Source organism: Ambystoma mexicanum, chromosome 5p (genome assembly GCF_040938575.1).
Source record: "Ambystoma mexicanum isolate Mex_15411 chromosome 5p, UKY_AmexF1_1, whole genome shotgun sequence".
In the NCBI taxonomy this organism is placed as follows: Eukaryota; Metazoa; Chordata; class Amphibia; order Caudata; family Ambystomatidae; genus Ambystoma; species Ambystoma mexicanum.
Genome location: NC_090930.1, coordinates 730,448,961 through 730,475,884, shown reverse-complemented (window position 1 = coordinate 730,475,884; position 26,924 = coordinate 730,448,961). Strand labels below are relative to the sequence as shown.

Sequence of the window (26,924 nt, the reverse complement as noted above, 5' to 3'; positions counted from 1 at the left end):
TTGCTATATTGGGGAGAAAAAGCATTGGGTTTCCTCCTTTCCTATCCAACAAACTCTCCTAACGGAACACGGACAATGAATTTTCTCATACGTGAAATCCTTGGAATCAAATCAAGGACTTTGGGCGTCCCTAGTAGCTGTAGATTTTGTGGAAATAAATTAGCGATAGAAACTTTGGAACACTAGTTATTGGTCTGACCCATCTTCAGTCCAAACTCCTTGTTTACTTTTCTAGATTTTTTTACCATTTTAACACTGTCTTCTAATAGTATTTGAACCGCCATGATTAGTGGAAGTCGGATTTCTTTGAGGATAGTAGTGATGAATTTTGTATTCCATTTTGTAAACTTTTTATTGAAAATCTTTGAACCAAATGACAAACATCATAGATACCGAGTCCAAATAATGGTAATAGGGCACATACAGCAGAGATATCTGATGTGCCCTCCACCCTCCTTCCTCTTAAAAATCCCACCTTGCATATGTATAATTGGAGGCAATAACACAGCAACCAAACAAGAGGCATTAGTCCATGCAAGTATAGGCGTAGAGAGCTCATTGAGCAGTGCCAACGGGGGAGCATTACCCAATTGACCCCATAAGCACTCTGCAGAGGCACCTCAGCCGACTCCTCCGAATAGTCCCCCAATAGGGTCACTGAACCAGTCTGACAACGTCTCTAGTAGTTATGGTACCATAGCAATGACTCTAAGGCATCCCATTGGTCAAGGGGCGCTAGATGTAAAAGGTCCACACCCACCGCACCCGCCTGGAAGCTCCCGGCCATCAAGCCTACCTATACAGAGCTATTTGAATCTGCAAACCCGAGACCATCCAAGGCCCAGAGTAAACCATCCCCTCCCACTTATTCCACCCATCCTGTGTATCAGATATAGGCAGCCTCCAGTTCCCCAAAACGGTCTGCCTGCCCAGGGTTGGACCGACGTTTGAGGACGGAGCATAACGTAGTTTAAGGGGACAGCCAGGCTTGCTTAGTGGGCGCAGCGTCTGTCTTCCGGTGGAGGATCGGGAGCTTACGGCCCGAGAATAGTAGGATATGCACAAGTTTCCTTGTCATAGGGTCAGCATGGCAGTCCTCACAATTAGTGCCAAATAACATTGGTCCAGGAACCAACCCCAATGTGACGCTCTGTGAGCAGATGGTAAGCCCATGAACCATACTCCAGTATGCCTTGACCTTCGGGAAAGTCCACAGGATGTGTCCTAGTGTGCCCAGTCTCACGCAATTTCACCAGCATGCTGGTGTCTGTGTGAGGCCCATCCTAAAGAGTTTGCTAGGGGTGTAGTACAACCTTTGAATCATCTTGAATTGGATCTCCCTATTGCGAATGTTCTGTGATATCCTAAGTATGACATCAAAAAAGTCACCTATGTCTCCCAAGTCGAGCGCGATGCCGAGGTCCTCGGACCATTGTGACACAAGCGCTTGGTTGTGCTTGCTGTTGTTGGGGGTGCAGATAGTATAAAACGTGCACAGGCGTGGAAAAGAGGAGCTGTTCTGCTCCAGTTCGCCAGAGGTCGGCCTGGCCAGAAGTGTTTGTTCTGACGTGTTTGAGCGTATTACCCAAAGCAGTATATGATATCGGAGCCAGTCAGTCCTTTGTAATTGTAGCATTCGCCTGGCTTCTTGGAAGCCAATGGGGGGGATCCTTCCTCGTATAGGTCTAGCACTCTAATCCATGACCGGAGGGTTTCTCGATTTGGTTTAAATTATAAATTGCATACCAAAGATTGCATTTATACTAATCCAAGCCGGTGCGGCTTTTACATCTGAGACTATTAGTGTTTTCCTTCTCTGCCACCGAATCAGTGTGGGCCTAGTATAGGGTGTGTCCTAATTGCTCTGGGTAGTTTGCTCGGTAGGATGGCCTGGACTACAGATGGAGAGTATGGTGCCATTAGGGACTGTTCCATATTTCTCCAGCTCGACGTGTCTGTCGTATCGAGCCAACATTTGGCCCAGCAGATTTGAGCAGCTTGGTAGTGGATCCACCAAGCCGGCACAGCTAGGCTGCCACCTCACCGAAGCCGTGCCTTCTTCCCCCTCCAGATTAATTTAGTAAGGTGGGAATTTAGGTATTTATACATTTGTCATGTTAGAGCGCAACGTAACATTAGTGCAATTATAGATTCGTTTTGGTAGGGAATTCTTTTTAAAGGCGTTTATCCAACCTATAAGGGCTAGCGGTAGTGTTTTCCAATTGGCCAAATTAGATTTAATCCTCTGAAGGACCGGGGGGTAGTTAAGCTCCATAATTCTGCTAAACATAGGGCTAATATTCACCCCCAAGGTACTTAATATGGCTCATTTGAAGACTGAGGGGAGTGACCCTGCACGGATCCCATGGGATGTTGATTCTGAGCGGGAGGATCTCCGACTTCAAACAATTGACCTTATTTCCAGTCATGGAGCCGGAGTCGCAAAGTAGCTGCTGCAATTGCATGAGTGAGGTTGCATAGTTCTTGATATAAACCAAGAGGTTGTCCGCATACATTGATACCAGGCGTGATACCCTGCATCACTCCTGGCCATTCTGGATCGCTACTGAGTTTTTCCGCCAACGGTTCAAGAGAGAAGGCATACAGAAGAGTAAAAAGCAGGCATCCCTGTCTAGTGCCAAAGTGAAAAACGAACACTGGGGAAGTGACACCATTAGTGGTCAAAGAGGCTGTCGGAGCTGTATATCATACCCTAATTAGACCTAGGAATCTTGGTGGGAGTCCATATTCCACCAGTACACAAAGAAGACCTATGTGAGGACAGTATATAAACCATGTTAAGCCAGGAAGAGGGTTGCTGCTCCCGCGTATATAGTTCGACCGTTGGTTCTGTGTTCTGTCCAGTGGATTGCGTGTATGCTGCTTTGCTGATTGACAATAAAGACGCTTGCCGACCTACCTGATGAGTGGATTATTGAGCCCATGCTGAATTTGCCAGTATAATATAATATGCTCCACTAGGTATCTACACTGCTTTGAATTTGATTCCAATTGCATTGGTTATTTCTTAAGGTAAAGGGCAGTTGTTTTCCATTTTAGCCTAGTAGGTTACTTCACTTAAAACGTGTACATCGCTAATTGCACTGTTCCTGCACGTGTTCGTGCGTTATTTTGGGTTTGTCGTCTTTTGTAGTGGCGCTTTGTCGTGAGCGGGATAGTTTACATGTTATGTGGTAATTGCTGCATCCGTTGCGTCTTGCTGTCGTTGGTGCACACGGCTCATCTTCCCCAGTAGTGCGTGCTGGAGACTCCTTTGAGGCTTGCACGCAGCACGAATGTATGACTAGACAAGTGCGTGCGTTTCTCCAGTCACCGCGCTCATGATTCCCCGGTGAACATGGCGCTAATTGCTTCCCCACCCGCGCCTCATCTATAGGAGCCGTCCGTCCCATGAAGTGCCTGCCAGGTGTGGACGGACGAGGACACATGGCCTGCGCTGCTCCTGCGTGCCTTGCTGGAGTGGTGGAGGGCCCGCCTCCCCGCCCGCCCGCCACTCCTCTGCTCTGCTGCTGGCTGCAGCAGCAGCAGCTCACTCGCCTGTGTGAAGCGGAGCCTGACGGAAGCATCACGCAGCTGTGGCTCTGGTTGTGTTTGTGGGATATACAGCAGCGGAGGCTTTGAGGAGAGTCGGCAATGTTCCTGGTCCAGTACACCGGTACAGTATACCGCCTTTACCGTTACACGCAATTCTCTATTTTCCACCTGCCCTCCATGCCTAGGCGAGGAGCTGCCAGCGCATGGGAATGCTACGATCAGTACATCTGCATAAAGTCCGGCCGCAGTGCTGGGGCACAGAACTGCTACGGATTCTTAGTTCTGCTGCACATGGGGCTCTTCAATTGGGGTCCACTCAGACCACTCCTCTTTCTGGTTCCTGGAGCTGTTCGGGACGTTGTCCTACTATGGTTTGTGATGCTAGGTTTTGGTCTTGTTTTTGAAGGTGCTGTAAATTGAGATAGATTGAAATCCCCACCGAGCTTTGAGCTCCTCCATTACTGACTAAGTTTATGATATACGTCGGAGTTGGAGTATTTGGCCCATGCGCACTTCGTCCTGCTTCCAGGCGCTTTAATAGTTATTACCAATGTGACGGTATGGTAGATGTAAATGGATTCAAGATCAGTATGCCGTCTTCGTGAGGAGTTCAAGAGCGGGCAGCCCGCGTGCCTGCGGAAATAGAGGCTTCTGTGCTCAAGAGAGGCACAATTCCGACTCTCCTCTTTAATGGGGACTGTTATTTCATTTGTTTTACTAGTATATTTTATTTTCAGAATAAAATATGATAAAAACGACGCATGTGTGAGCACCCCTTTTAGAATCTACGGTAGGTGTGCAGTGGGTGGTTGGGTGGGTGATCGAGCGAGCTTGCTCTGCTGGAAGTTTGCCTGTAGCCGGGGTGACTCCGTCTGCGAATCTAGCGAGCGAGGTGCGCTGCGATGACAGCCGAGTGTGTTTGGAGATGTTATGACGGGAGACGCTCCGCATAACTGTTTAGTTTGGATGAATCTATTGCAGAATAACACCAGTCATGTCATAGCACTGTTCTATATCAAGACGTTGACGGATGCGACTTTCTTTTTTTTTCTTTTCGTATTGATGAAGAGGAATATATGCGTTCAGTGGGATGTTTGTTTGTATACTTGTATGTCTTTACTGTTGTACAAACTGTTTGAACTTGAAGCGAGTGCGGTCGCGTGCTTATTATTTTGATAAAATGGGCGGGTACTGGAGGTGTTTCAATGCCTGCCTGCTGGCCGCGACTCCTGCTGCCCACACAGAAGTGCTCCATTGTGTGGCATCTCCTTGTTAACTAACCGTGGGCGCTTAGACCACTCGGCCCTTCTACCTTCTATTAATGTCTCGGTTATGGGGGGTTTCTAGCACCGTGGCCAGGTCTGTTATTCAAAGGACTCACCCTACCCCCTCCTTTCCCTCCTGTTCGTCTCTATTTAGAGGGAGGGCAGCAGGACGAGCGCGTTTAACGCCCACCTCCGTACTTAATTATAAGGATGGCGTGCCGTGCCCTTGCAGCCGTGACACACAGGGCGTTTGGACCGCTCGGCGGGGTCACGTGTCGGGTCTGCCACCTTTTTAAAGATTCCAGGGGGGACCCAATGAAGGATTGCCATTACGAGCTGGCGAGCTAAGTGCAGTTAAAGCACCCGTTTCTCCATCTTACAGGAGCCTAGTGCACTTAGCAGATGGCATTGTCCGAGGCAGCGTCTCCGCGCTGTGGTAATGAGCTCGCCCCCAGCCTTCCACCACACTATGCACTGTGAGTGGCCACCGTTCCACTTAGAAACATAATCATCTCCCTAATCCTGTGTCTTGGATTGGAGGAATACAGTTTGGCACCTGTCTGGTTTTCCCCATTTAACCCAGCGCGTGCCCCCACCCCCGTGCCCTATCATGCCTAGCAAGACGAGTGGATGGTCGTTGCTACGGTTAGTCCTCGTTGTTCATTTCCTAAACAGTGCAGCATAATGACTCTAAATGAGATCTCGACGCACTCTGCCACCTGCTAGCATTTGGTTAATGTCGGTTCGGGTGTATTCCGTGAGAGTGTATTCATTATCACGTGATTCCAACTTTTTCAGACACATGCACATCCGAGTAAGTCCCTGAAAGAATGCAGCTGGAACCTTAGAATATATATTGCTGCTAGTGGGTTGCCCGCACCACTTGAATGGCTGTCCAGTTATTAACGCAGTGCCATGTAAAGATCCCCCTCCGCCTCCCGTCACCTCGGGATCATGGATTGTAGCCGGAGCACGAGTACGTAGAACACGTGTGGTGGGTGTCAAAGGGAAACCGTATTAAAGACGCCGGGCTACACGCTTGCTGGCCAGTGCCGCTATCCGTGATCTGTTCCTTCTTCTGTCCCGATTGGAGGCACAGGGAGATGCAAGGATTAGACCAGAACCGTATATTTTGATTCGGCGCCGAATAGTGGATTCGAGATCGGCGTTCCCTCCTTGGCAACGTGTTTGAGTGCAGGTGCGTGTATGAATTCCGGACCCTGGCGCGCAGGGGGCGTCTTCCCGGCTCCCGCGCTGCTGCTTGCGCTTGTGTGGGGCTCGGGCGAAGCTTCGGTGTTTATCCTGCGGGTGACGCCGCCTGTCTCCTGAGGTGGAAGGTGAGCCGAGTGGCGTGCACCAGGCGCGGAACCTCCCCCTGATTGCGGATCAAACATGATTGGCATCGCAGCCGAACGCTGGGATCCTCGCGCCCTGTAAATGCCACCCCGCCCCCTCCGTGTTATTTTGGGGGCCATTGGTGTTGTGGACAGCGCGTTCTGGGGCAATCCACTCGAGATCCCGAAAAAGAAACCCGGCCTGTAGCGCACGCGGCTTCGAGATGAAATACATTGCAGCCACCTCCTGGTCCCTTTTAATTTCCGAGCCCGCCCCCTGAGGGGGGGAGGGGCCACATCAAGGGTTGCGTGTTATGCGCTCTACTCCCCTGCATACCATGCCCCTGCGGACACGTCACGGCGACTGTGAACTTACAACTAAGTACAATGAAATGCCATGATCCCAAATGCTAGGAGCTTCCGTTGGTGGGATGGGGGGGGGGGGGAGGGGGGGCGATGCATTGAGTTTGAACGGGCTGCTATTCGGGTATTTGCCTCCAATTTCCCTGCTCGTCCCTGCGCGTGAAGTCTGACATCTGCTGAGCGTTCTGTGCTACCGCTGAATCATTCTCCACATGCAGAGGTCTGTCACAAACGGATTTCTCTCTTGGTGCTTCAATAATGTCCATTCCTGTTACCAAACTTGATGATGCTCATTTTTTTTAGAGATAACAAAAGAGAAATATCAACCTTTCAATTTAAACAGTAATATGAAAAGATTATAACAATTATTACAGACATACATGGAGAAATAAAAAGAGGAAAAAGGGAGTAGTACAATAAAAGTCGATTAAAGTATTATGCCTAGTTATTTCAGATTTTGCTTTGAATTATTTAAGAAGGATTACACATCCAATGGAGTGCACAGAAAGAACAATATTATATCAATTCAATATTCGGACCGTAACAATTCAATATAGCTAAAGACCGGTTTAAATAAGTGAGATACTTGACAATTGCAACTTTAAGTGCTATACGATTAGTTTGAAACAATTAATTCCACAAAGTATTGTGTGTTAAAATTCTTCTTTAAAAGTGCGACCTAAAATGGGAATTTCATTCGGCCACTAGTTTAGCGCAAAGTGTCATCAAGTTTTTCACTGTTTCAGGTTGATCAACCACTCTACAGTATCTGCACGCATTTAAATGTTTCAGTCTTATTTTCCGTTTGGCCAATAGATCTTTTGTCTGATGGATTTAGTTGAAATCGCAAAAATGCACTTCTGTAGGTTGGCGAGGGAAATTTGACCAGGTATGACTCCGGTACTCTAAGCTTCTTTATGCCATATAGATTGGCTTTGAATGCTGTATAATTCAAACCTGATTCACGAGTGTGTATCCAGTCGTTTTGCACGTGTTGGGTTTGTCAATAGTATGTTAGGTGATATGTCTGCTGCGGCCATGTAGGTAATTAGTTTCCAATCTGCTATAAACTGATGCTCTGAGGTTTCCAGATATGAATAAAGCATTTGCAATAATGATCCTGGCCTAAAATCTAATAGACATTTTCTATAGAGGGTGTGTAACTTCCACACGTACATGCCATGCTTGGAAAGTAGGCCTAACTCATGTCTAATTATACACATTGGTTGTGATTATGTCAGCATGAGGACCCGTTTCCAAAAAAAACCTTCTAGTTGAAGCCAAACAGTTTTTGATCTATAGGCTTTAGTCTCTGCATCATACAGAACTGCCGGTACAACCTTCTAATTATAGAAGGTGATTAAAGGAGAGTATGAGAATTTCCCATGCTTATGAATTATGCAGGCTTGCGAAATTGCTGTTGTCATTTTTGTTTTCCGCATAATAGGGTTGGTCTGAGATGTTATTTATTTATATTTAGGCATAGGTACCGATATTCATTAATTACGAGTTGCATGCAGAGACCATTGGTTGGAGCGCTTGCAAATTTGTCGATTAAGACCACATTGCATGATGTTTGTTTTTTCTGTGTTGACTGTTAAGAAACTATCATTGGTTTAATTCTCTAGGGCAGTCCATCAACTCTGCAAGCCCCCTGGGGTTTTAGATAGTAGTACAAGATCGTCCATGTATAAAAGCAGGGAATAGGATATCAACCTAGCAGGGGCGAAGGGTCAGAAATGACTGAACTGAATTTGTTTCTCACATCTGATATAAAGAAGTTGAATAGGCCAGACACCAGGATGCATCCTTGTTTCAACCCTTGAAAGGTATGAATGGGGAGAGAGTTTGCCATCTAGTGTCAAATGGATTTGCACCGTGGTGTCAGTATGCAATAGAGAGATCAGTGCTAAAATAGTCTGGACAGGCTGCTTGTGTGAGTTTATTAATCCGTAGGTCTCTGGATATTGAATCAGATTTAAAATCAATGAAATCCATATAAAGTGGCTGATTTTGTTGATGACTGCGCATCTTTATTGCACTAATGACTATCAAATTGATTGTTCATAGTCCTGAAATAAACCCAGTCTGAATGGGATCCTACAAGCTCTGAGTAGTACTCCATGCGTTGAAATCTCTTAGAATCAAGCAAGCAAATAATTTGTTAGGAGCACCCAATAAGGTTATTGGTCGGTAATTACTCAGTTGCTGATGGTCTCCTTTTTTGAAAATGGGAATAACTATTGACTTGCAACAAGAAGGTGTTATAGTTTGAGATGTTATTAACCGATTGAATTAATTGTGTAATATTTTTGCCCATTGATCAGGATAAGAGTTGAGAATTAAGTTGCTGAGACCGTCTGGGCCGCCAGCTCTATATGAGCTTAATCTCAAGATATCGTTTTTGATATCATCCTGATAAAAAGCTAGGGAAATGCTACTTGTTTCAACAGAGCTTGCAGAAGGCCCATCAAGGGAAATTGATGCATATAGATGAGAATAGTAGTTGCTCCAAGCTTTTCGAGATACCGCATAGATCTGCATAAGTGTCTGTTAAGTGTGGTTTGCTCGATTCAATAATCTCCAAGTGTGAGCTAAATATTTCAAAGCTAGTGCTTGTAACATCTGTTCCCCATCTTTCTGCAATATCAACGTTTTCCGAGATACTGTCCAGTTTTTATATTGTGAGTTTAATGTTTTTAGTTTGCAGGATTTTGAGTCGGGTGATAAACAGACCAAACTTTTGGATATACGATATGCAGTTTTTCTCTCTTGTAGGACTGGGTCATATGTATGTTGGTGCCTATGACTAGGTTTGGAGAGATGGTTGGATTGCTGTTTAAAGATTTTCAGAGCTGCGACATAGTGACCATCTTTCTGGGTGGTCCTTTGGCAGAGCAGATCTGGGTTAGCCAGAATACGGCTATGCAGGAGGTCTAATTAGTCAGCACTCCAGCGAAACAGGTTTCTGCCTCCAGAGAGGATCAGATGACCGTGATACGCATTGTTTAGGGTTGGACTGGAAGGTTCCCGTTTCCAGGAAAGTTCAAGAAGCTCATGGTCACTATATTTTTGGCGTTTGGCTCCAGACTTATTTGCATCCGCAGAACGGTTTTTATCAGTGTATGCATACTCAATAATGGCTTCTTGGTGAAGACTCCGCCAGGTGCTACTGGGAGGTATGTCACCTGGGAGGGCACCATTCACCATAACCACGTGATGATCGGCCATTAATCTAGTCCAGCGTTGAGCTAAAGAGGTGTGTAGCGTGGTAGTTTTAGAAAAGCAACGAATGTTCAAATCCCGTACTAGTATTGTGTGTGACAGAGGAGTCCAAGGTGACAAGGTCTAGGATATGTCTTAAATCTTGGAGAAAAACGTCTGTTTTTATCAAAGCTTGGTTAAAATAGATGTTGATCAGCGCAATCGTTTGGGATTGCGATTTTACTTTGACTTGTTGAGTAAACATATTGGGATCAGCCCAGCATTCTAAATGGAGCCCAGCAGCTATCTTTGTGGCAATGAGCAGATCTACTACCGGTCTTCCTTTTTGTAAGGATTTGGCTGGTAATAGCAAGAGATTGTGGCCATCCCAAATGGGAGGTGCAGCAAGCCATGTTTCCTGCAATGCAACAGTGTCTTAAGTTCATTTGCAGATGCATTCAATAGATGCTTGAATCACACAGTGTTCCAACTTTCAATGTGTAATTGTGAGCTGATTGGTTCAAGGATTGCTACTTCTGGTTTGTGTATCATAAGCCAGCAGTGCGCTGTTCATTTATGATTGGCTGAACTTGTTACATTCAGTGCCAAGGTCCCTGCGAGCATGTGACTTTCAGAAATGAGAATGAGGTCATTCGATTTGTGGAATTGTGGATTATTTCATCACTTTTCATCTCTGCAAGTGTATCAGTGGGGGGCTCATGGTTGAAACCCTAATTCAAACAGCAATGTTCTAGCCTGTCAGATGGTATTCGGTATAATTCCTAATTGTTTCCAGATTCGAGCTATGGACAGATCTGTATCTCTCAAATTCGAGGCGATGTATGTCTGATGATGTGAGATCCTCCAGGCATGGTACAACACTAAAAATGTTCAAAATACAAGTTCTATTTAGATCATAGATTGGATAAGGGCTTGGTATGCATTGAATTACTAGACAATGAAAGTGTGATGAGGGTCCACTTTTCTGTACTTGCTTAGATAGAGGTGGAAGGCTTTATGATTTTATTTGATGTTTGATTTTTCATGGCCTGATGGGACTGAGATTCCCATAATTGTGGTGTTGTGAGTGGACTAATCGGTGGTCATGATTATCTTGATTTGCTTTAATACACTGAGCTACTGACGTAGTGATCTCATTTATTTGCTGCTCTAGTGTGGATGATCTATTTTCCTCATTAACACAAGATTGAGGTCGGGAGAGAGGGACCGAGGAGGATGGGACAGTTTCAGACTGGACTTTTGTAGAAGAACATTTTTTTGTTCTGATTGTCTACTTGTAAAAGTTAATCTAATGGTTCATATTCTAGATCTTGGGGATGATTCTGTTTGTGCTTTTTTTGTTTAGAGCTATTGTTGCATACTTTCTAGTAATTGCAGACTTGGCGATCTGAGCTGGATTCTTCGGTAGGGACAAGGATTTTATAAAATGCCTTGATGTTGATCATGGTTGGGGCTTGCTATATTGGATATTTTTAGTTTTTTTAGTAGTGTTCTGACCATGGGAAGCTGGCGCTCTATTAGATTTTGCAAATGTAGTAAAAGCGGGCTTGCTTGTCTTTCAGCTGCGATAACCCCTTTATTGTAGCTTCTGCAGGAGCTACAATTGGTTCAGAGTACATCTCAGCACGTAACGTGTCACTTTCCCTATAGCCAGGTTGAGATGCACTGTTTTGGGCAAGATGAGCAGCGTGCTTCCTTGATTTAGTATTTTTTTTTTTTTTGGTTTTTGTTTTTTTTGGTTTTTTTCAGCTGTGACTGTACTTCTATGGGTGCTTTTGCAGGAATTAAAATGATTTCGGTATGCGTCTGGCGATATGAGATCATTTTTCCTTATTTGCAACTCGTGATGTAATGGTTTGTTTAGGATATGAAATGGGCAGTCTGGGTTTAGAGTTTGGAAGAGTTGATCTCAATTGTTCAAGTACACCCGTATTGGGTTCGGCTGCAGCAACTTTGTAAGCATTGTTGTTTGTTGTGTTAACTTATGATCTGGAGTTTCATATAATTTCGTAAGCGAGAGCAAAGCAGTATTTATGACGGCAAGTGCGAGGTCTGTATAAGGGGTTGCTAGACTGCAAAGAGTTATTTGTTGGGGTTGGTGTAAAGCAGTTTGTTTCCTCTGAGTTGGATTGGCGAAATATCTAGATAACGCTGAAGAAGTGCGTGATGAATGCGCAAACATTATTGGGGACCGCGAAAGAGGAGAAGTTGATCTGATCGGTATGGGAATACATGAGGATGGTGCTGGCGGTATTGCATCAGGAGTTTAATGTGCGCTGAGTAGGGGGTTGCTTCTATCGTGAATAGTCAGTCGTAAGTCGTGGCGTCCCGTGAAGATCTATATTTTCACTAATCGACATTTCGTGATGTACTCCCGATTGTCAAATCATTTTGAGCAATCTGTTTAGTGATTCCCTGGGCCATTCCATCGGGTGGTGCTGTAGTGACGAGAGTATCTGCGATGTTATGGATTGCATTAGTCGATGCTTACAAGATTCCCGCCACTATGTGGTTCAGGCGGAGTAGATAAGTCAATTACACAGCGATCAACTGCGTGTAATTCAACTGTTGTAACTGCTGTATCTGTTGCCACATAGGTGTTCTGAGCAGGGGTGCTGCTAGGTCTGGAAAAGACCCGGGGCTACACTGATGTCGGAACTGTTGGGACTGGGGGCCAGCTAGCCTTTTGGCTGTAGCTCCCGAGATTCTATCCGGGGCTACAACCAAAAGACCCGGGGCTGTAGCCCCCTTAGCCCCCCCCTAGCAACGCCTCTGGTTCTGAGCAACGTCGGGACGAACTGTGTTGGGCTCAGGCGAGCAAAATTGCAAAGATCAGCTGTACATGACTGTGTGCATGGATGGGTGGTAACAACACTGTTTTTTTTATAGCATTCAGCATGTTCGGCGTTCTTCTCGACGTACACCTGGGTTCAATTGTCAGTTTGGCTATCCCTTTTTATCGGAGGCATCGCAGTCTTTAAGGTGTATGTGCCGGTCGCCATTGTAGAACAATGGGAAGATTTTGTATTTGCGTGTGCTCGATATCTGTCAAGGAAGGGATCCGGCCCGAAGAGTCCTTAACTATCGGGTGTTCCTCGGACGAGAAGGCTGGGCCCGCTTCACGCTTACAGCAAGTAACAGCACTTCTGATTGCACTTACACAAATGTACGTGCACTGATTAAATGGATTGTGAGAAGGTGTTCAAGGCTAAGGGAGCCTTAGATAATACATCCACAGTATGTGCCAATATTAGACTTAAAAACAAGCAAAATTAACATAATTAGGACATAGCCAGTAAATATAACAGCTAATGGCACAGTCCAGGAAATGTTTATATTGGCGTAATGATGGCTCTTAATTCATACCAAGTTGATTTCAGAAGGAACGTGAAGAGTAGAAGCAGCGCAGCACCAGCGTAACACCACTTCTGATTGCACTTCCACGAATGCAGTACCCTTTTATTACCATGGAAAGGTGAAAGGTCGGAATTCAATATTCATTCCAGCCTGCACATTCTGGACCGCTCTCCAGAGTTCTCTTACCAGCGAGTTACCTCTTATGTTGATGTATTGGTGTTGCAGGTGGAGCAAAACAACGCTGACAAAGGGGTAAATTTAAATCCAAATAAAACGACTTGGTGGACAACTAAGTTTGCAGCGTGTTACTTCTAACGGCTTGCATTCTGAACTATATAGTCAGCCTATAGGGAAGCAGATTCTTCTTCTGTTGTGTTTTGCTACTTGCTCCACATCCTTTAAGAATTACTTCTTTAGTAATATACAAACCCCCTCCCTACTAAGGTGTAGTTGTGTGGGATAGACGGTGGCTGTAACCTCGATCTTCACCCATCATGGCCTGATGATGCGAGGTGCATTTATGATTCCCTGACAGCAGCAGTGACCTTGTTAGATTATCAGCTTCACCACTTGGGCACTTGCACGCATTATTGTGCACTTAAACTCGGAAGAGACTGCAGCTGGGCACTAGACACCACTACGGCCCAGCCCCCTGAGTTCCCTGCATATGGCGTATTTAGTTGCTCTTGGAGAGCTAGACCTAATGCTGGTACAGGGTAATGGCCTAAAATGTCGCCCTCACAATTACGACGTCCGAAAATGCCGATTTTTTTTTTTTTAAGCCCCCTTATACCATATGAAAAAACGTTATTAAGGGGACGTTATGGTTCAGTTACACTGATAAAAACCTATGAATTTCACTGAAAAAACTTTGTTAAAGGGACGTTATGGTTAAGTTGCACTGATATGTTTAGAACTACACAAAACAGGCATGCATAGGTTTTCCATGTTATTCTTGTATGCATGGTTTTGCCTTTTCCAGTAAATGCAAGACATAGCCGCCTAATACAACTGGAAAAACATACGTTTGAGCTTTTGATCCTGGCAGGGGGCAAACTCGAGATCTCTGTGACAGAGTGCCAATATTTGACGAGGGGCGTCCTATTGGAGGGCAGCTAAAATCTGAAAACCCTGTGGAATGTCAGGCGACTGACAAGCTTCATTTTTTCGAACGTAACCATGCACTGGACTCTATGGTACTCTACTAGCCTTATGTATGAAATCCGAAGTAGGCCTACTGACTCATTATATTATTGCCATGACAACTACCCATATCTGTGCACTGTGGAGAGGATTACAATGCATGGGCTCCACTGTTTATATGCTGAAATCCTGCCAACTTTAGTTTATTGAAATACGTTTCAATTACATAAAACCCAGTGATAAACTCTATGGCCGTATATTTACAGACTCACCATTTTTGCTATGTACAAAACTCCTAGAAGTAAATTAAATTTTAGTTAAAAAGATGTACACACAAAAACATTAAAAATATTCAGTAGTAAGTGAATAAGACATAAAAGCGAAAAAATAAAGAAATGAAGCAAAACCAAACGGGGAGAGTAAGGTAAAAGCTATGGGAGGGTGAGTAATTTGTGAAAAAGGGGAGGGTATACTGGTTTCCATCCATTAAACGGCTGGGGGCTTCTACTTAAAACGTACTGTGTATGTAAAATAAGAAAGTGAAATATGTTGACAAAGCGCTGTTTCCTTGAAATAAGGTGAAAGAAACTCGGCTCAATGCACTCACGCGATTGGACTTGTAGGTAAAACGATATAGATCCACTCTGGATCCCCATCTGAAAAAAAACAAAGGGCTCACCAAAACACAGTGTATGGAGAACAGCACAAAGAGATAAAAAAAAACTGCAGGAGTCCACCACACACATCCAATCTTCTATGGAGAAGCATACAATTGAAACCGATTTCCAAAACCAGAATATACAATTTCAGATGAGAAGAAATAGTTACAAGAACTCGCCCAAAAGAGACGGTTGTAAACCATACCAACAAAATGTTTCCTTTTAGTTAAATTTCAACCAGGAAAAAAGTAATCCACTGCAAACGCCATGGAAAAAAACGATACATTCTCCCCGAACCAAAGTAGAAGCAGATTCCTCTAGGACTGGTTTAGTTTTGTATTGCTGTTTGCTAACCACTGATATTGATATTGGCATTTTAGTTCTATCGCGCTCATACACAAGTGTTTCATACACTGGTGTATTTACTGTTATATATGCACTTTGGCCTTTCAAAGCAACCAATAAACATTACAGCTTACTTGAGCTATCAAAAGTTGAGTTTTTCTAAAATGATTCAGTGTGTTGTATAGCATGTCTTGCATGAAAATTGCAAATTTCATCAACTGGACTTTCTTCTCGTCGACATCCTTGTTTCCCCTGCACCACACTGCCCCCGACCGTTTCACAAGTTTGGGGAGAACATCCATCGAATCCAGTAGCTCCATTTGTTATTTCCCTGATGTGCCATGCTCCAATAAATGCAACTTCCAATCCCGTCTTGTTTGTGCAAAAATAGGAACTCATAAAGCATCGTGTTCATGTTGCAGTCAGTTCACACCACCCTGTGCTTGGCTATTTGTCAGCTGTTCCATCTCTGAGCTGTTGTAATGAAGTCTGAGCATATCATGGAGTACTTCTTGTGCACCTTCAAGTTCTGGTTGCAGGACGAAAAAAGAAATGCTGCAGATGTTTGTGAGGAGGATATGCTTTCCAGCTGTGTGGCTGACAAATCATCTGGCAAAAGATGTTGAAGTGATCTATTCTTTGAATAAACTCTTGTTTACTTGCCCCCATTTTAACTTCTTATTTCCTTGCATTTAAAAACCTTTAGTGGAGGTTCAGGCTCTGTTCCCACCCTTTATTTTAATAAGCGTTTCTGCTGTGACCGTGGTGTGTTGTGATGACCTGCAATCCTTTATTTTTGAATTATTTACTTTGATCCCGAGCTTCTTTCATGGATTCATTACATCCATGTTTATCCGCTTGTCCATGTCTGCGCATTCCAGGGTATCTTGGATGGAAGGTAAATCCTGCAAAAACACATTTACTTTCCTCTGCCTTTACTGCCATTGTACCTATTTATTTTTCTCCTTCTCAGTCTTCCTACAACATTGCACCCAATTTCGTTTTTGTGTTGGACTGTAACCTTTTCTTTCAAGATCAAATTCTTGATGTTACTCTGTGCTACTGAACAAATTACACAAAATTAGCAAAGTTAGCAACTGTGACTAGTCTTATCCTGGCCCTTATCACAGAGCTCATCATGACCTATCGGGGCTCGTGAAATCCACTCGACCACTAACATAGTGTGAGAAACCTGAGAGTGTTTATTCCCCATGAATCCTCTGCGCAGGTGACCGGGGGAAGACCATCACACTTGGATCCTCACCCTAGGGGTGGACAAGCGAGTGAGGATCACCTGGGTGGAGGGTCTCTGGGGACTTGGGAGTAGGATGCCCTTGGGAGAGACATGGTACCCCCCCTTTCCTAACACTGATTTACCCGTCCTTCCCTCACCCACCATGGGCTATTCTCATTCATGCCCTATCTTACCCTGTACGTACACACCAAGTACTGAGAAGAGGAAGACGCAGCTAGTATTAGTACACACTACGTATTACAAACACCACCCTAGTACTTGGACGAAGGAGAGGGGTATGAAGATATCCTGTACTGAAAGTCAGGCATGTCCCATTGATTGGATTAAGTATGGCCAGGCAAGACATGCCAACGACTCACACCTGAGGTCCCTTAATGGGGCTCGGGTGTAAAAAAAAAAAATAAAAAAAAAACCTTTTTAAAAAAAGGCACAAACATGCAACAGCAAAGGGAGCTGATGAAGGAGAATGAGAAGCCGAGACACTTTGTTGGGAAGAGACTCAGAAGTCTGGACATTGGCATCGATCCCAGAGGACGTACAGCTGGTTGGTGCAGGATCGGGAGCCTTTGGACTGGAAGGTGGGCAGCGGGAGCTGCCAAACGGGGAGGGAGGGAGGGAGGGGAGGGGAGGGGAGGGGAGGGAGGGGAGGGAGGGAGGGGGGGGAGGAGGGGGTAGGAGGAGGGGGAGGAGGGGAAGGAGGGGGAGGGGGGGGAGAAGAGGGATACCGTCCATGTCGAGACCCGAAGGCAGCTGAAATAACCGGGATCAAGGGAGACGCGGTCCGCGTCTATTGTGACAGTCGGGTAGTGCTCGACGAACGTGGCACTCTGCTCCCCTGCTACGGAGAAGGTGAGTGAGAGCAACAGGAGCAGCCGCTGTGAGAAAAGCAAAGTGCCAATGAGTGTCAGAGAGAGACCGGGGAGTCCCCGCGACTGCAAGGCAAATGACTATTGAAATGAATGTGAACCATATTGAATACCGAATTGAAACTACTAGATTGTGTATAATGAACACCAAACTGAATGGAAAGTGCCATTTACAAAACATAAGGGCATATTGAACACCAACCAAACATTTGAAGTTAACAAATGTTGTTTTGAATAAAATCACAGCATACAAAACGCCGACTGAACATTTGAAGTTAAACTGACATACTGAATGTCAGACGGTATGTAGGCAACACTGTGGGTGAAACGAAAAGCATATGGAATATTGAACAATCATTTAAGTATTCTAAAGAACAGTGTGAGAAAAGCCCATAAGTCTGTTACCGATGCAGAATAGTGTTAGAATGATCAAAGTGAATACAAGTGTGAGAAGTCAGAAGTCTGAGGCAGAAGAGCCTGGAAAGGGGCCAAACAAGGTTAAGGGAACTCATGGTTGAACGACCTGTAATGGGTGGACCGTCCAGTCATACAACTGCGCCTAGACCAGGGAGTTCCCCATAGTGAAGTTTACAACCATCCCTAACCAAGTCAAGAAGAAGCTTAGCGTTCCTGATTGTGTGGCTGTAGTGGGTGGACTGTGTGGTCTGACAACTGCGCCTATACCAGAGAGCCCTAAATGATGACAGGCAAAAGACATTGGAAATGATTCCTGAGAACCGTGAACCAATTGGAAAGGTACATCCCCTCTGTGTAGTGGATCTTCAGGATGCATGCCTTTTTGAAATCCTGACATGGCCACACCAATGCAAATACCTCTGGATTTCGATAGGGAGCGAACATTTCCTGTACCTAGTCCTTCCCCTCGGACTGAGCTTGGCACCAATAGTCTTTACCAAGATAATTGGGGTGGGGGAGGAGTAATCCACGCCTGTCCGTATTTGGATGACTGGTTCCTCCGATGTCGCTGTCCCCAGAAAGCAGCTTCCCAAATGCAAAAATGTTACTACAGATTCATTTCAACATGGGGTTATCAGTAAACTGGGGCACATTTTCCATGATGGTCTCTTGAGATCTGATTTTCTTAGTTTTCCTCTGGAACACAAGAATGGTCGTTTTATTTTTTTTTTAAATGGGGAAACTGGATAAGGGATCACATTTGGATATAAATTCCAGTCGCATGTCGGCATGGTGGTTCCAGAGGCTTCTGGGTTTGATGAATTTCTGTTTCTTAGCTCTTTCCCTAGCAAGGTTAAAAATGAGGTGCACACAATTGGCCCTGAGACAAACCTGGCCTCAGGCAACGTATTCAGACTCTCAATTTATTCTTCGGATTCCAGAGATGATACCCTCCATCAAATGGTGGTCACCCCCTTTTTGGAACTAGCCCCTCATGTGACTTTAATGGCAGATTTTTCTCTACTGCAATGGGGGTGCTACATTGGGTCATCTGGGGGTCTCCCTCAGATAGGGAACACCATATCAAATACCTCGAATTGCTAGCCATTTATCTGGCACTGAAAGCCTTTCAGTCCAGCATCACCAACAAAGTAGTTTGCAGCAGGACAGACAACTCTGTCGCAATATTTTACATAAACCAGCAAGGGGGGGGGGGGGCTAAGTCCCTTCCCTTTGGGCCATACCTGCAGATATGGGAATGGGCTGTACAGAAAGGAGTATTGCTCCAAGCCATGCACATCCCTGACAAAGCAAACGCAGCAACTGATTCCCTCAGCTGATGGTCTTCGGCAAACCACGAGTGGAAATTAATCAAGTTCTCTTCCATCTCTTCAGCCTGTGGGAGATCCGGAGTACAGACTTGTTTGCGACCCACAGGAACAAGAAACATCTGCTGAAGCTTCCATGGAGGGTTGGGATTCAGGCTCCCAGGGAGATGCCCTAGAGATTTCCTCAAACGGGAGACAGCATTAGCTTCTTCACCCCGCCCTTTCATTCATCACTCTTTACTGAGCTGTCGGAAGTGAAAGACTGCACAGTGATGTTTATACCACCTTAGTGGCCAGCCAGGTTCTGTTTTTCTGAACCAAAGACTCTCTCAATCTGTCTGCTAATTCAGTTGCTGGAGATTCCCAAACTCCTTCACCAGAACAATCGAGTGTGGCATCCCTCCCCATAATCTCTCAATTTAGCAGCCTGGTCCCTGAGAGCAGGTCGCTATTGCAGTTCAATCTATCTGATGATAATACTGTTACATCTTTTTCATCCTGTCCAGTCTCCTCAGGCGAAATGGGCCTCAATGTGGTGCCCAGCGCCCTTTGTCATTAGCTGTTCAAACCTATGGAAAGTGTGGGTCTCCAGTTCCTCACCTAGAAGGTGAATGTAGTATGCAGGACCACAGGATGGACAGCCGGCATGCAGTAACCAGACAAGGAAAATCTGCATACAAAATGGGTCAAAGATAAAAGTTTAGCAGGTTCTAACATTTTCCATGTCCAGCTCCCATCCTCCAAAAAAACACCTGTCAAACCCAGAACCTCCAGCCCCCTTCCATTCCACATGACCTCACACATTCCACAAGCATTTCACAGTACTTAAAATCATGCATGATAACCCACATCTCCCTTACTTAAAAACCAAAGAAACCACCATTCCAATCCAACAAGAAAACCATGCAGAACCAACATAATACATACATACAAACAATACACAACAGGAAAACGTCAATCAAAATAGAACCGTAGTACCCCTTGCCCTAGTCTGCCATGCCAGGGCCTCAGGCCTGCCACACCTGAGCACCACCTGCCCACACAAGGGCAACATCTGCTTGCAACAAGCAGATACCTAACCAGCACTAACAACCATCATAAATTACCTAACCTTATGCTAGGGTCTTTCACACCCCTGCCCCAGACCTGCCACTCCTGGGCACAACCGTTCTCAACAACCGGAGCAACTCACACTACACAATAGAAATCCTGTCACGCTACCAACTTCCAAAACACAACCACAGACCAAACACCAACACGCCCACATCTCCCTAAGAAACGCATAAAAGCAAGGACAGAAAAGTCACAAACCAAAGAGAACACTAAACAAAAAGCCACTGCAGGGGAGCAGCATCTTATGACACACGAACACAGAAGAATACCTATGCAAATGTGTAACTCCTCATATCACCCAAACACAGGATAGCTACTTCCATGTTCATGTGACCCTTAACATTACTTTAAAATAACAGAAGTATTCAAGGACTCCTACTAACCGGTTCGTCTCTAGTGCACTAACTCCAGAACACCTACTAATAACCAGTGTCTGAACCGCCTACAATACACCTACACATAACTGGTGTAAGAAAGCCCTGCTAAAACTCTAAGACACCTAACTACTTGTGGCAAAACTGCGCCTACTCATAACTGGCATAACAACTCTCTCCTAAAACTACTCGCATGCACCTACAAATCAATGGTGCACAACATTCTCCTCTACTACTCGTGCTACACAACTGCACGGATACTAAAAACCTCACCACAAATGATGTACAACTGCACGACTATGAAAAAACTCTGCCACTGGTGCTACACAACTGCACCAAACCATAACTCTACAACTAGACACCGAAGCATCAGCTCTCCACGAGTGATGACCACACCATACATCCATAAAAACTGCATCCGACCTACACCAAATGATGTTCTCATTTGGTGTAGGCATCCTAATGCCTAATGCATCCAGCTCACACCACTACAACACTACCGCAAAATAGATGGAAACACGCCTGCATCATGCAAAAGTAGTGGTGATCAGACACTACATTACATACGACAGAGAAACATTTAGAAGAATGCTAACTAAATGTTGAAAGTTTTCTTCTACAGGGAATACAATATACACCTCAAACCCATCTAGCACATGTACATAGCATAAAAACATTTCAACTACATGCTGCACAAAAACTGTTGTCAAGGTAAACTTACACCCAAACGTTCTAGATGAAAATCAACATGTCACATCAAAACACCCAACATACTTGCACATGGCAATGCTGCATTACCACTTCAATAATCACAATGCATGTAGATAACCAACCCTCCTGCCCCCCACACGCAGCTCTTCTGGTTCCAACGACAGCAAAATCTCCTCTCCCTTCATCAACAACACTGGCCCTCCTTCACGGCTCGGCATTTCAACTTGGATTCACGTTTCAACATAACTTGTCCCCAAAATGTAGCATGCAGGCCCACCGGATGGACAGCCAGGATTTAGGAACCACGCAGGGACAAAGAATGTACTTTTATTAGTTACAGGTCAGAAAATAGAAGTTTAGCAGGAGAGCAGGCTCTAACATCTTCCATGTCCAGCTGTCATCCTCTGTCATAACCCAGAACTTCCAGCCACCTTCCATTCCGCATGACCTCATACATTCCAGAAGCATCTGACAGCACTTAAAATTATGCATGTATCCACTGTGGCCTTTTTGGTAGCCATCCCTTCGGCAAAAATAATTGGCAAACTACAGTCTCTTTGCATTGAAGAACCCTTTATGTCCTTCCATAGGGATAAAGTGGTCCTTCGCACACATCCTTTTTTCCTTCCTAAGATCATTTTAGAGATCCATATCTATAAATCTATTACCTTGCTGGTGTTTTCCAGACCCTTGTTCAGACGCAGAGGAGGTCCTACTACAACCCAGACGTTGGGAGAGCTGTTAAGTTTTATCTCAGTAGGACGTCTTTTTGTAACATTCGGGAATGCCAAAAAAAGGAACACTGCCTCTAAGGCTACAATTTCCATCTGGGTAGTTTATGTATCACGGAAGCCCACACAAGGCCTGCAGGCTCCCAAGGGCATCCACGCACATCTAGTGCAGTGTAAAGCTGCCTTTGCTTTTCAGAAGTACGCTCCCAGCGAAATCATCACCAAGACCGCCACTTGGGTCTCTCTCTCTCTCTGCTTGGGAATCTCCCACAAATATGTAGGAAAGGGGACGGGCGTAGGGGTAAGAAAACACTCTCTATAGTGACTAACAAACTCCTAGTGCATAGTCCCACCCCCCATCCCTCTTCAGCCATATGCTCGCCTGCCGTGCCATCTAAAAAAGTACCCTTTAGTTGCTAATGTGTTTTACCAACTTTGGCAATCCAAACTGGCTGTCGGGCGGTGCGCTGGGCGGGGCGCAGGAAGACTGGGCTAGAGCCATACACGCACTGGCCCTGCATTAATCTAAAAGACAGATTGTTTTTGGATGCTACCAAAAAGTTCTACAGTCCCGCTCGAAGGATGGAATATTCCACAAGTGTGGAGGAAAGAGAACTATAGACTAGGAGTATAGTAGTCACTACGGGGAGTAACCTTTTCTAAATACTTCACATCAGACCGGTTGTGTCCATATCGCAACTTGCTTGATGACGTGTTTGGCTATTCGCTCCAAGACTGCATGGGGTTAATTGCACTGTGTAAGCGTGTCTTGCTATCGTAATGATAATTAATCCACAAAATTATTCTCAATCGATTTTACGTGTATTTTGAGTTTAATTGCTTGATCCTAAGAGTGTGGCAGGCTTGGTAGCCCAAGCTCTCGTGTTGAGGAATAAAGAATGCAATGCATTTGAAAAATGATCATATTGCCCATAACAGAGTTGCTTAATGACCTTCTGACGGTGGGGCTTGGATCTAGGAAAGGCTACAGCGCACAATGGCCCTCTGGCAATGAGGCGGGATATGTCCATGGCGGGTGAAGGATTGTTGTGCACAGCAGCAGTTTATCACCTGCCAGGCCCTGAGTGAGGCAGTGCGTGACAACATATGCTCCTTCTGCTCAACCTTTGAACTGCTTCACCAACAAGCACTGAAACGACACCTACAAGCTCATTGTGGGAAGTGAGGATCCAGATTGGGGCCTTGCTGAGCTTTCTTTGTAGGTACTGTGCTCCTATCCCATCAGTTTTGTTGTCCGTTGGTGTTTATGTTCTCGGCGCCCCGATGCCTGAGCTTTCGGCGCCTTACACATAAATTAAATAAAAATAGAGGGAATGTAACAAATGTAAGAGGTGGGAAGGACATTGCACCACCCACACAGACTTTAGACATATATATTAATTTTTTTCCTGGAATAACTGGTGATAAATCGGGGGCCTGGGGACGAAGGACTGCTGTATTGGAGCCTGGTGCCTGTGGTATCTCTGACTTTTGCGGCCACAATGCACCCAGACTCTCCCCAGGGGAGTTGGCAGACTAATTAGCCACGGTTGAACCTCAGAAGAGATATGTAAATTGGGGTCCTTCAAGTGTATTAGTTTGGAGACAGCTGACGTCCTGGCTAATTTATATTCATGAATGACTCTGTTCAACCGTTGTCCTGAGTACATATTGAGCCAATGGTAGGCAGCAGACTGAAGCCGCTTCTGAACATCTCTGCCACTGCTATGGTGGAGTTTGTAAAAAAAAAACATAGTGAATGCAAATTCATGAGCTCCTGCATTTTGGGGGGTACACAGGATTGGCACTTTTAATAAACATATGCTTTGTTACTTATATTTATATCATTTTTGCATCAATTGGCAGCCAGATACATTCTTTCTGGCAAATCCTGCACTATTTAGTGCTCCTTTTGTTTCAGTCAAACACTAATTTGCACTCCAACTGTATCTTAGGCCTCTGCTGATGGTCAATTGTGCATGGGCTCATTTAAACTCTGTATCATTTTTTTTAAACATCTTTATTATTTTACAACATGTTAAACCCCGCCCTTCCATTACCTTTTCCGGGGGATCGGCAGCCTCCTTCCCTTACTGACTTGCCCCTTCGGGTTCCACTAGTTCAGGTCCAAAAGCTTCTTCATTGCGTACACCAAATTATTGTTCATTGCATACATGGCCCATTCTAGCACCACCAGTTCCCACACCTTACACAGCTATTCTTGTTCCATTGGGACAATCGGTCCCTTCCATCTTTGGGCTATGAGGTTCATTGCTGCCAATGTTAATACCCCCCTTGCCTTCTCCCGGCCCCCACTTACTCCCTCTACCCCTATTTCTTTCATTTCCCAGCAGGACCAACTTTGGGTCTCTTCCAGCACCCTCTCCGTAAACTTGAGCCTGAGCCTGCAGCACCACCCTCCAAAACGGCTTCATTTTGGGGCATTCCCACCATGCCCTCTTCCTCACATCCGCTCCAGCATTCCTTAGATGTGTCCGGATAAATGGCATGTAGGCGCGAGGGGTTGTAGTACCACTCATATAAGAACTTATACCAAGATTCTTGAAGTTGTACTGCCCTTGCCACCTTTTGGTATTCTTCTCCAAAGCCTTTCCCATTCCTCTCTACTAATATATTTCCCCATCATCTGATCCCATTGGGCCATGTATGGCCAGCTTTGTCGAAGGGGAGGCCTCATCCAGCAATCTGTATAGGCTTGAAATGAGACCCTTAGATCATCCTGTGTCAACAAAATCCGTTCAAATGGGGTGACCTGGCAAGTAGCCGCTACCCTAATTTCCCCACTCTATTACCCAATGCCTGATTTGGAAGTACCTGTGTTTCACCCCCTCCTCCACTCCAGAATCCTGTATGCACTCCACAAAAGATCTCACCCTCCGATCCCGGAACATATCCCTAATCGTCCTGCAGCCCCCCCTCTCTCCACTTCTCAAAGACCCCCCCTGTTCCAGTCCGAGGGTGAAGTCCTTATTATTAATGATCAGGGTAAATGGGTAGAAAAAAAAAATCGTGATTCCCCTATTTCTTCACCACTTTGTCCCAAGTGTCCGCTAACACCTTTTGATATGACGCTCATGTAGAGGTATGCCTTCTGTTACTTTCTGCCCCCACCTCTGCCCCGCTGAGCTTCCCCCTTACTTGTGTGTCCTCCTGGTGCCAGCTCCAGGCACCTATCCTTGCTCCTTGGAGGACTAGACCGCTGGCCTCCTTGACGTGGTTACTGGCTGGGGCTCGCCTCTACACTGCTCTGCACCCTCACTGAGCTGCATTGTCCGGTGCGCCACCACTTCTCACTGCGGAGCTCGACGGCTTCGGCTCTCTTCTCCCTGCGGGCTGAGTTGTTGGTGCCCCTTGCTGGGCAATGCGATTCCTGGGGCTGCCGCGCCTGCCTCTCTTCAGTCGGAAGCCCTTCCTCTCCTCCTCGTAACCGCGCTGGGGCTGATGCAGGCGCTGCGCCTTCGCCTCCTGGTGCTAAACTGGGCTCGCCCCGACAGCTTCTCTGCCCTCCGGAGCTTGACACTTCTCTCTTGGTGTAACGCTTCCCCTCCTTGCCGTGCCTCCAATCGAGTGGGGGTGGTGGGACCGCCAAAACCTTAGCTGGGGCTCGGAAGCAGTCGTCGACAAGTGTACCTTGTGTCAGCAGCCAACTTGAAGTCCCTAAACGTGACGTTTAAACTAATTCTGACCATAACTTGAATCAACAAGCTATTGCAAACTTTATGCCTGTTACCCAAATGTATTATAACCCTCATGTTAGCGTTTCCTAATTTTGTTTTTGTTTTTTTTTAATTTTTATTAAAATGCATTTAGTTTACATCTTAAACCTTACATTTATCAACATCTTCGTCTTTTATACTTCTTCAGTACTGTTACTGTTTTCCAGCATAATAGTTTCCCAGAAGTGAACTATGGTTGCAACCATCTTTCTATTATTTCCCATCAAGATTTGACTCCATCTTTCTTCTTTTTCCATTTCTACTGTGGCACTAAGATATTTGTCGCTGAAGAGCAGTCGTTTTTGATTTAGTGCCTCGCATTCCATAATCACCTGATAGAGTTTCTGTTTTTCCTATTGCTTGACAGAATCTGCAGTCGCTATTTGCACTTTTATTTTGGCTCCATTTCCCCTGAACTTCTCTTGTTGGAAGTAGGTTCAGTCTGAATCTTAAAAACATGTCTCTAATTCTTCGATCTGGGTATAATTGTAGGTAGTATGGAAGTTGGTTGAGTGATCTTGCCTCTCCCTCGCATTTCAGTGTCATTTTAGATTGGTCTTTCTGCTCTTGAGTTTCTATCCAATCAGTTCGGCTCAGCTTATTTTTTGCGATTTGAGGCATTTTCGTCAACGTCTCCAATGTAATTCCTTTTCTTTTTACATATACTCATAGACGCTTCTTTCCATTTGTTTAGTGTAGCATCATTAACATGTTCTTGTGAAGTTCTTAGTATTTCCAATGCCGGTACCTTTTCTTCGCTGTTCATTTTCCTGAATAGATCTAATATTTTCCATTCTATTGATTCTAGTGATTGGAGGCCCAGTTCATAACGAATACGTGTCATTGGCATGTTGTGGGGTAGACTTAGTACTTTCTGCCAATAAATCGCCTCCAATTTCATCCATATGGTTCTGTCATGGTTGATCATAGTTTCAGCACCATATGCAAGGATCGCTGTCACCTTTTGCTTGTAAAATGTTACAACTGGTATGAGAGAAAATTTCCCGAATTTCATATGTATTGACAGACCTTGTCTGGCCAGCATTCTGGTTTTAGCTTTTAACTGTTCTGCCCATGGGGCTTCTGTCAGTGATTGATTGATCCATATCCCTAGATATTTATAAGTTGTGACCTGGATCAATTTTT

General features: G+C 45.1%; 1 protein-coding gene across 6 annotated transcripts in view; it reads left to right on the top strand.

Moving 5' to 3' along the window:
- The window catches only part of ENOX2 (ecto-NOX disulfide-thiol exchanger 2), a 2,107,113-nt gene that overhangs the window by 60,339 nt on the left and 2,019,850 nt on the right, over positions 1-26,924 (top strand). Inside the window, exon 1 of one of the 6 annotated variants that reach the window (XM_069613110.1) lies at positions 3,392-3,676. The exons of 4 other annotated variants lie outside the window; for them this stretch is intronic. In XM_069613110.1, coding sequence (XP_069469211.1) covers positions 3,655-3,676 — 22 coding nt within the window. In that variant the 5' untranslated portion in view covers positions 3,392-3,654. Of the gene's footprint in view, positions 1-3,391; positions 3,677-5,999; positions 6,019-26,924 lie in introns of those variants that run through there. One more of the 6 variants, XM_069613114.1, reaches the window with a different exon arrangement.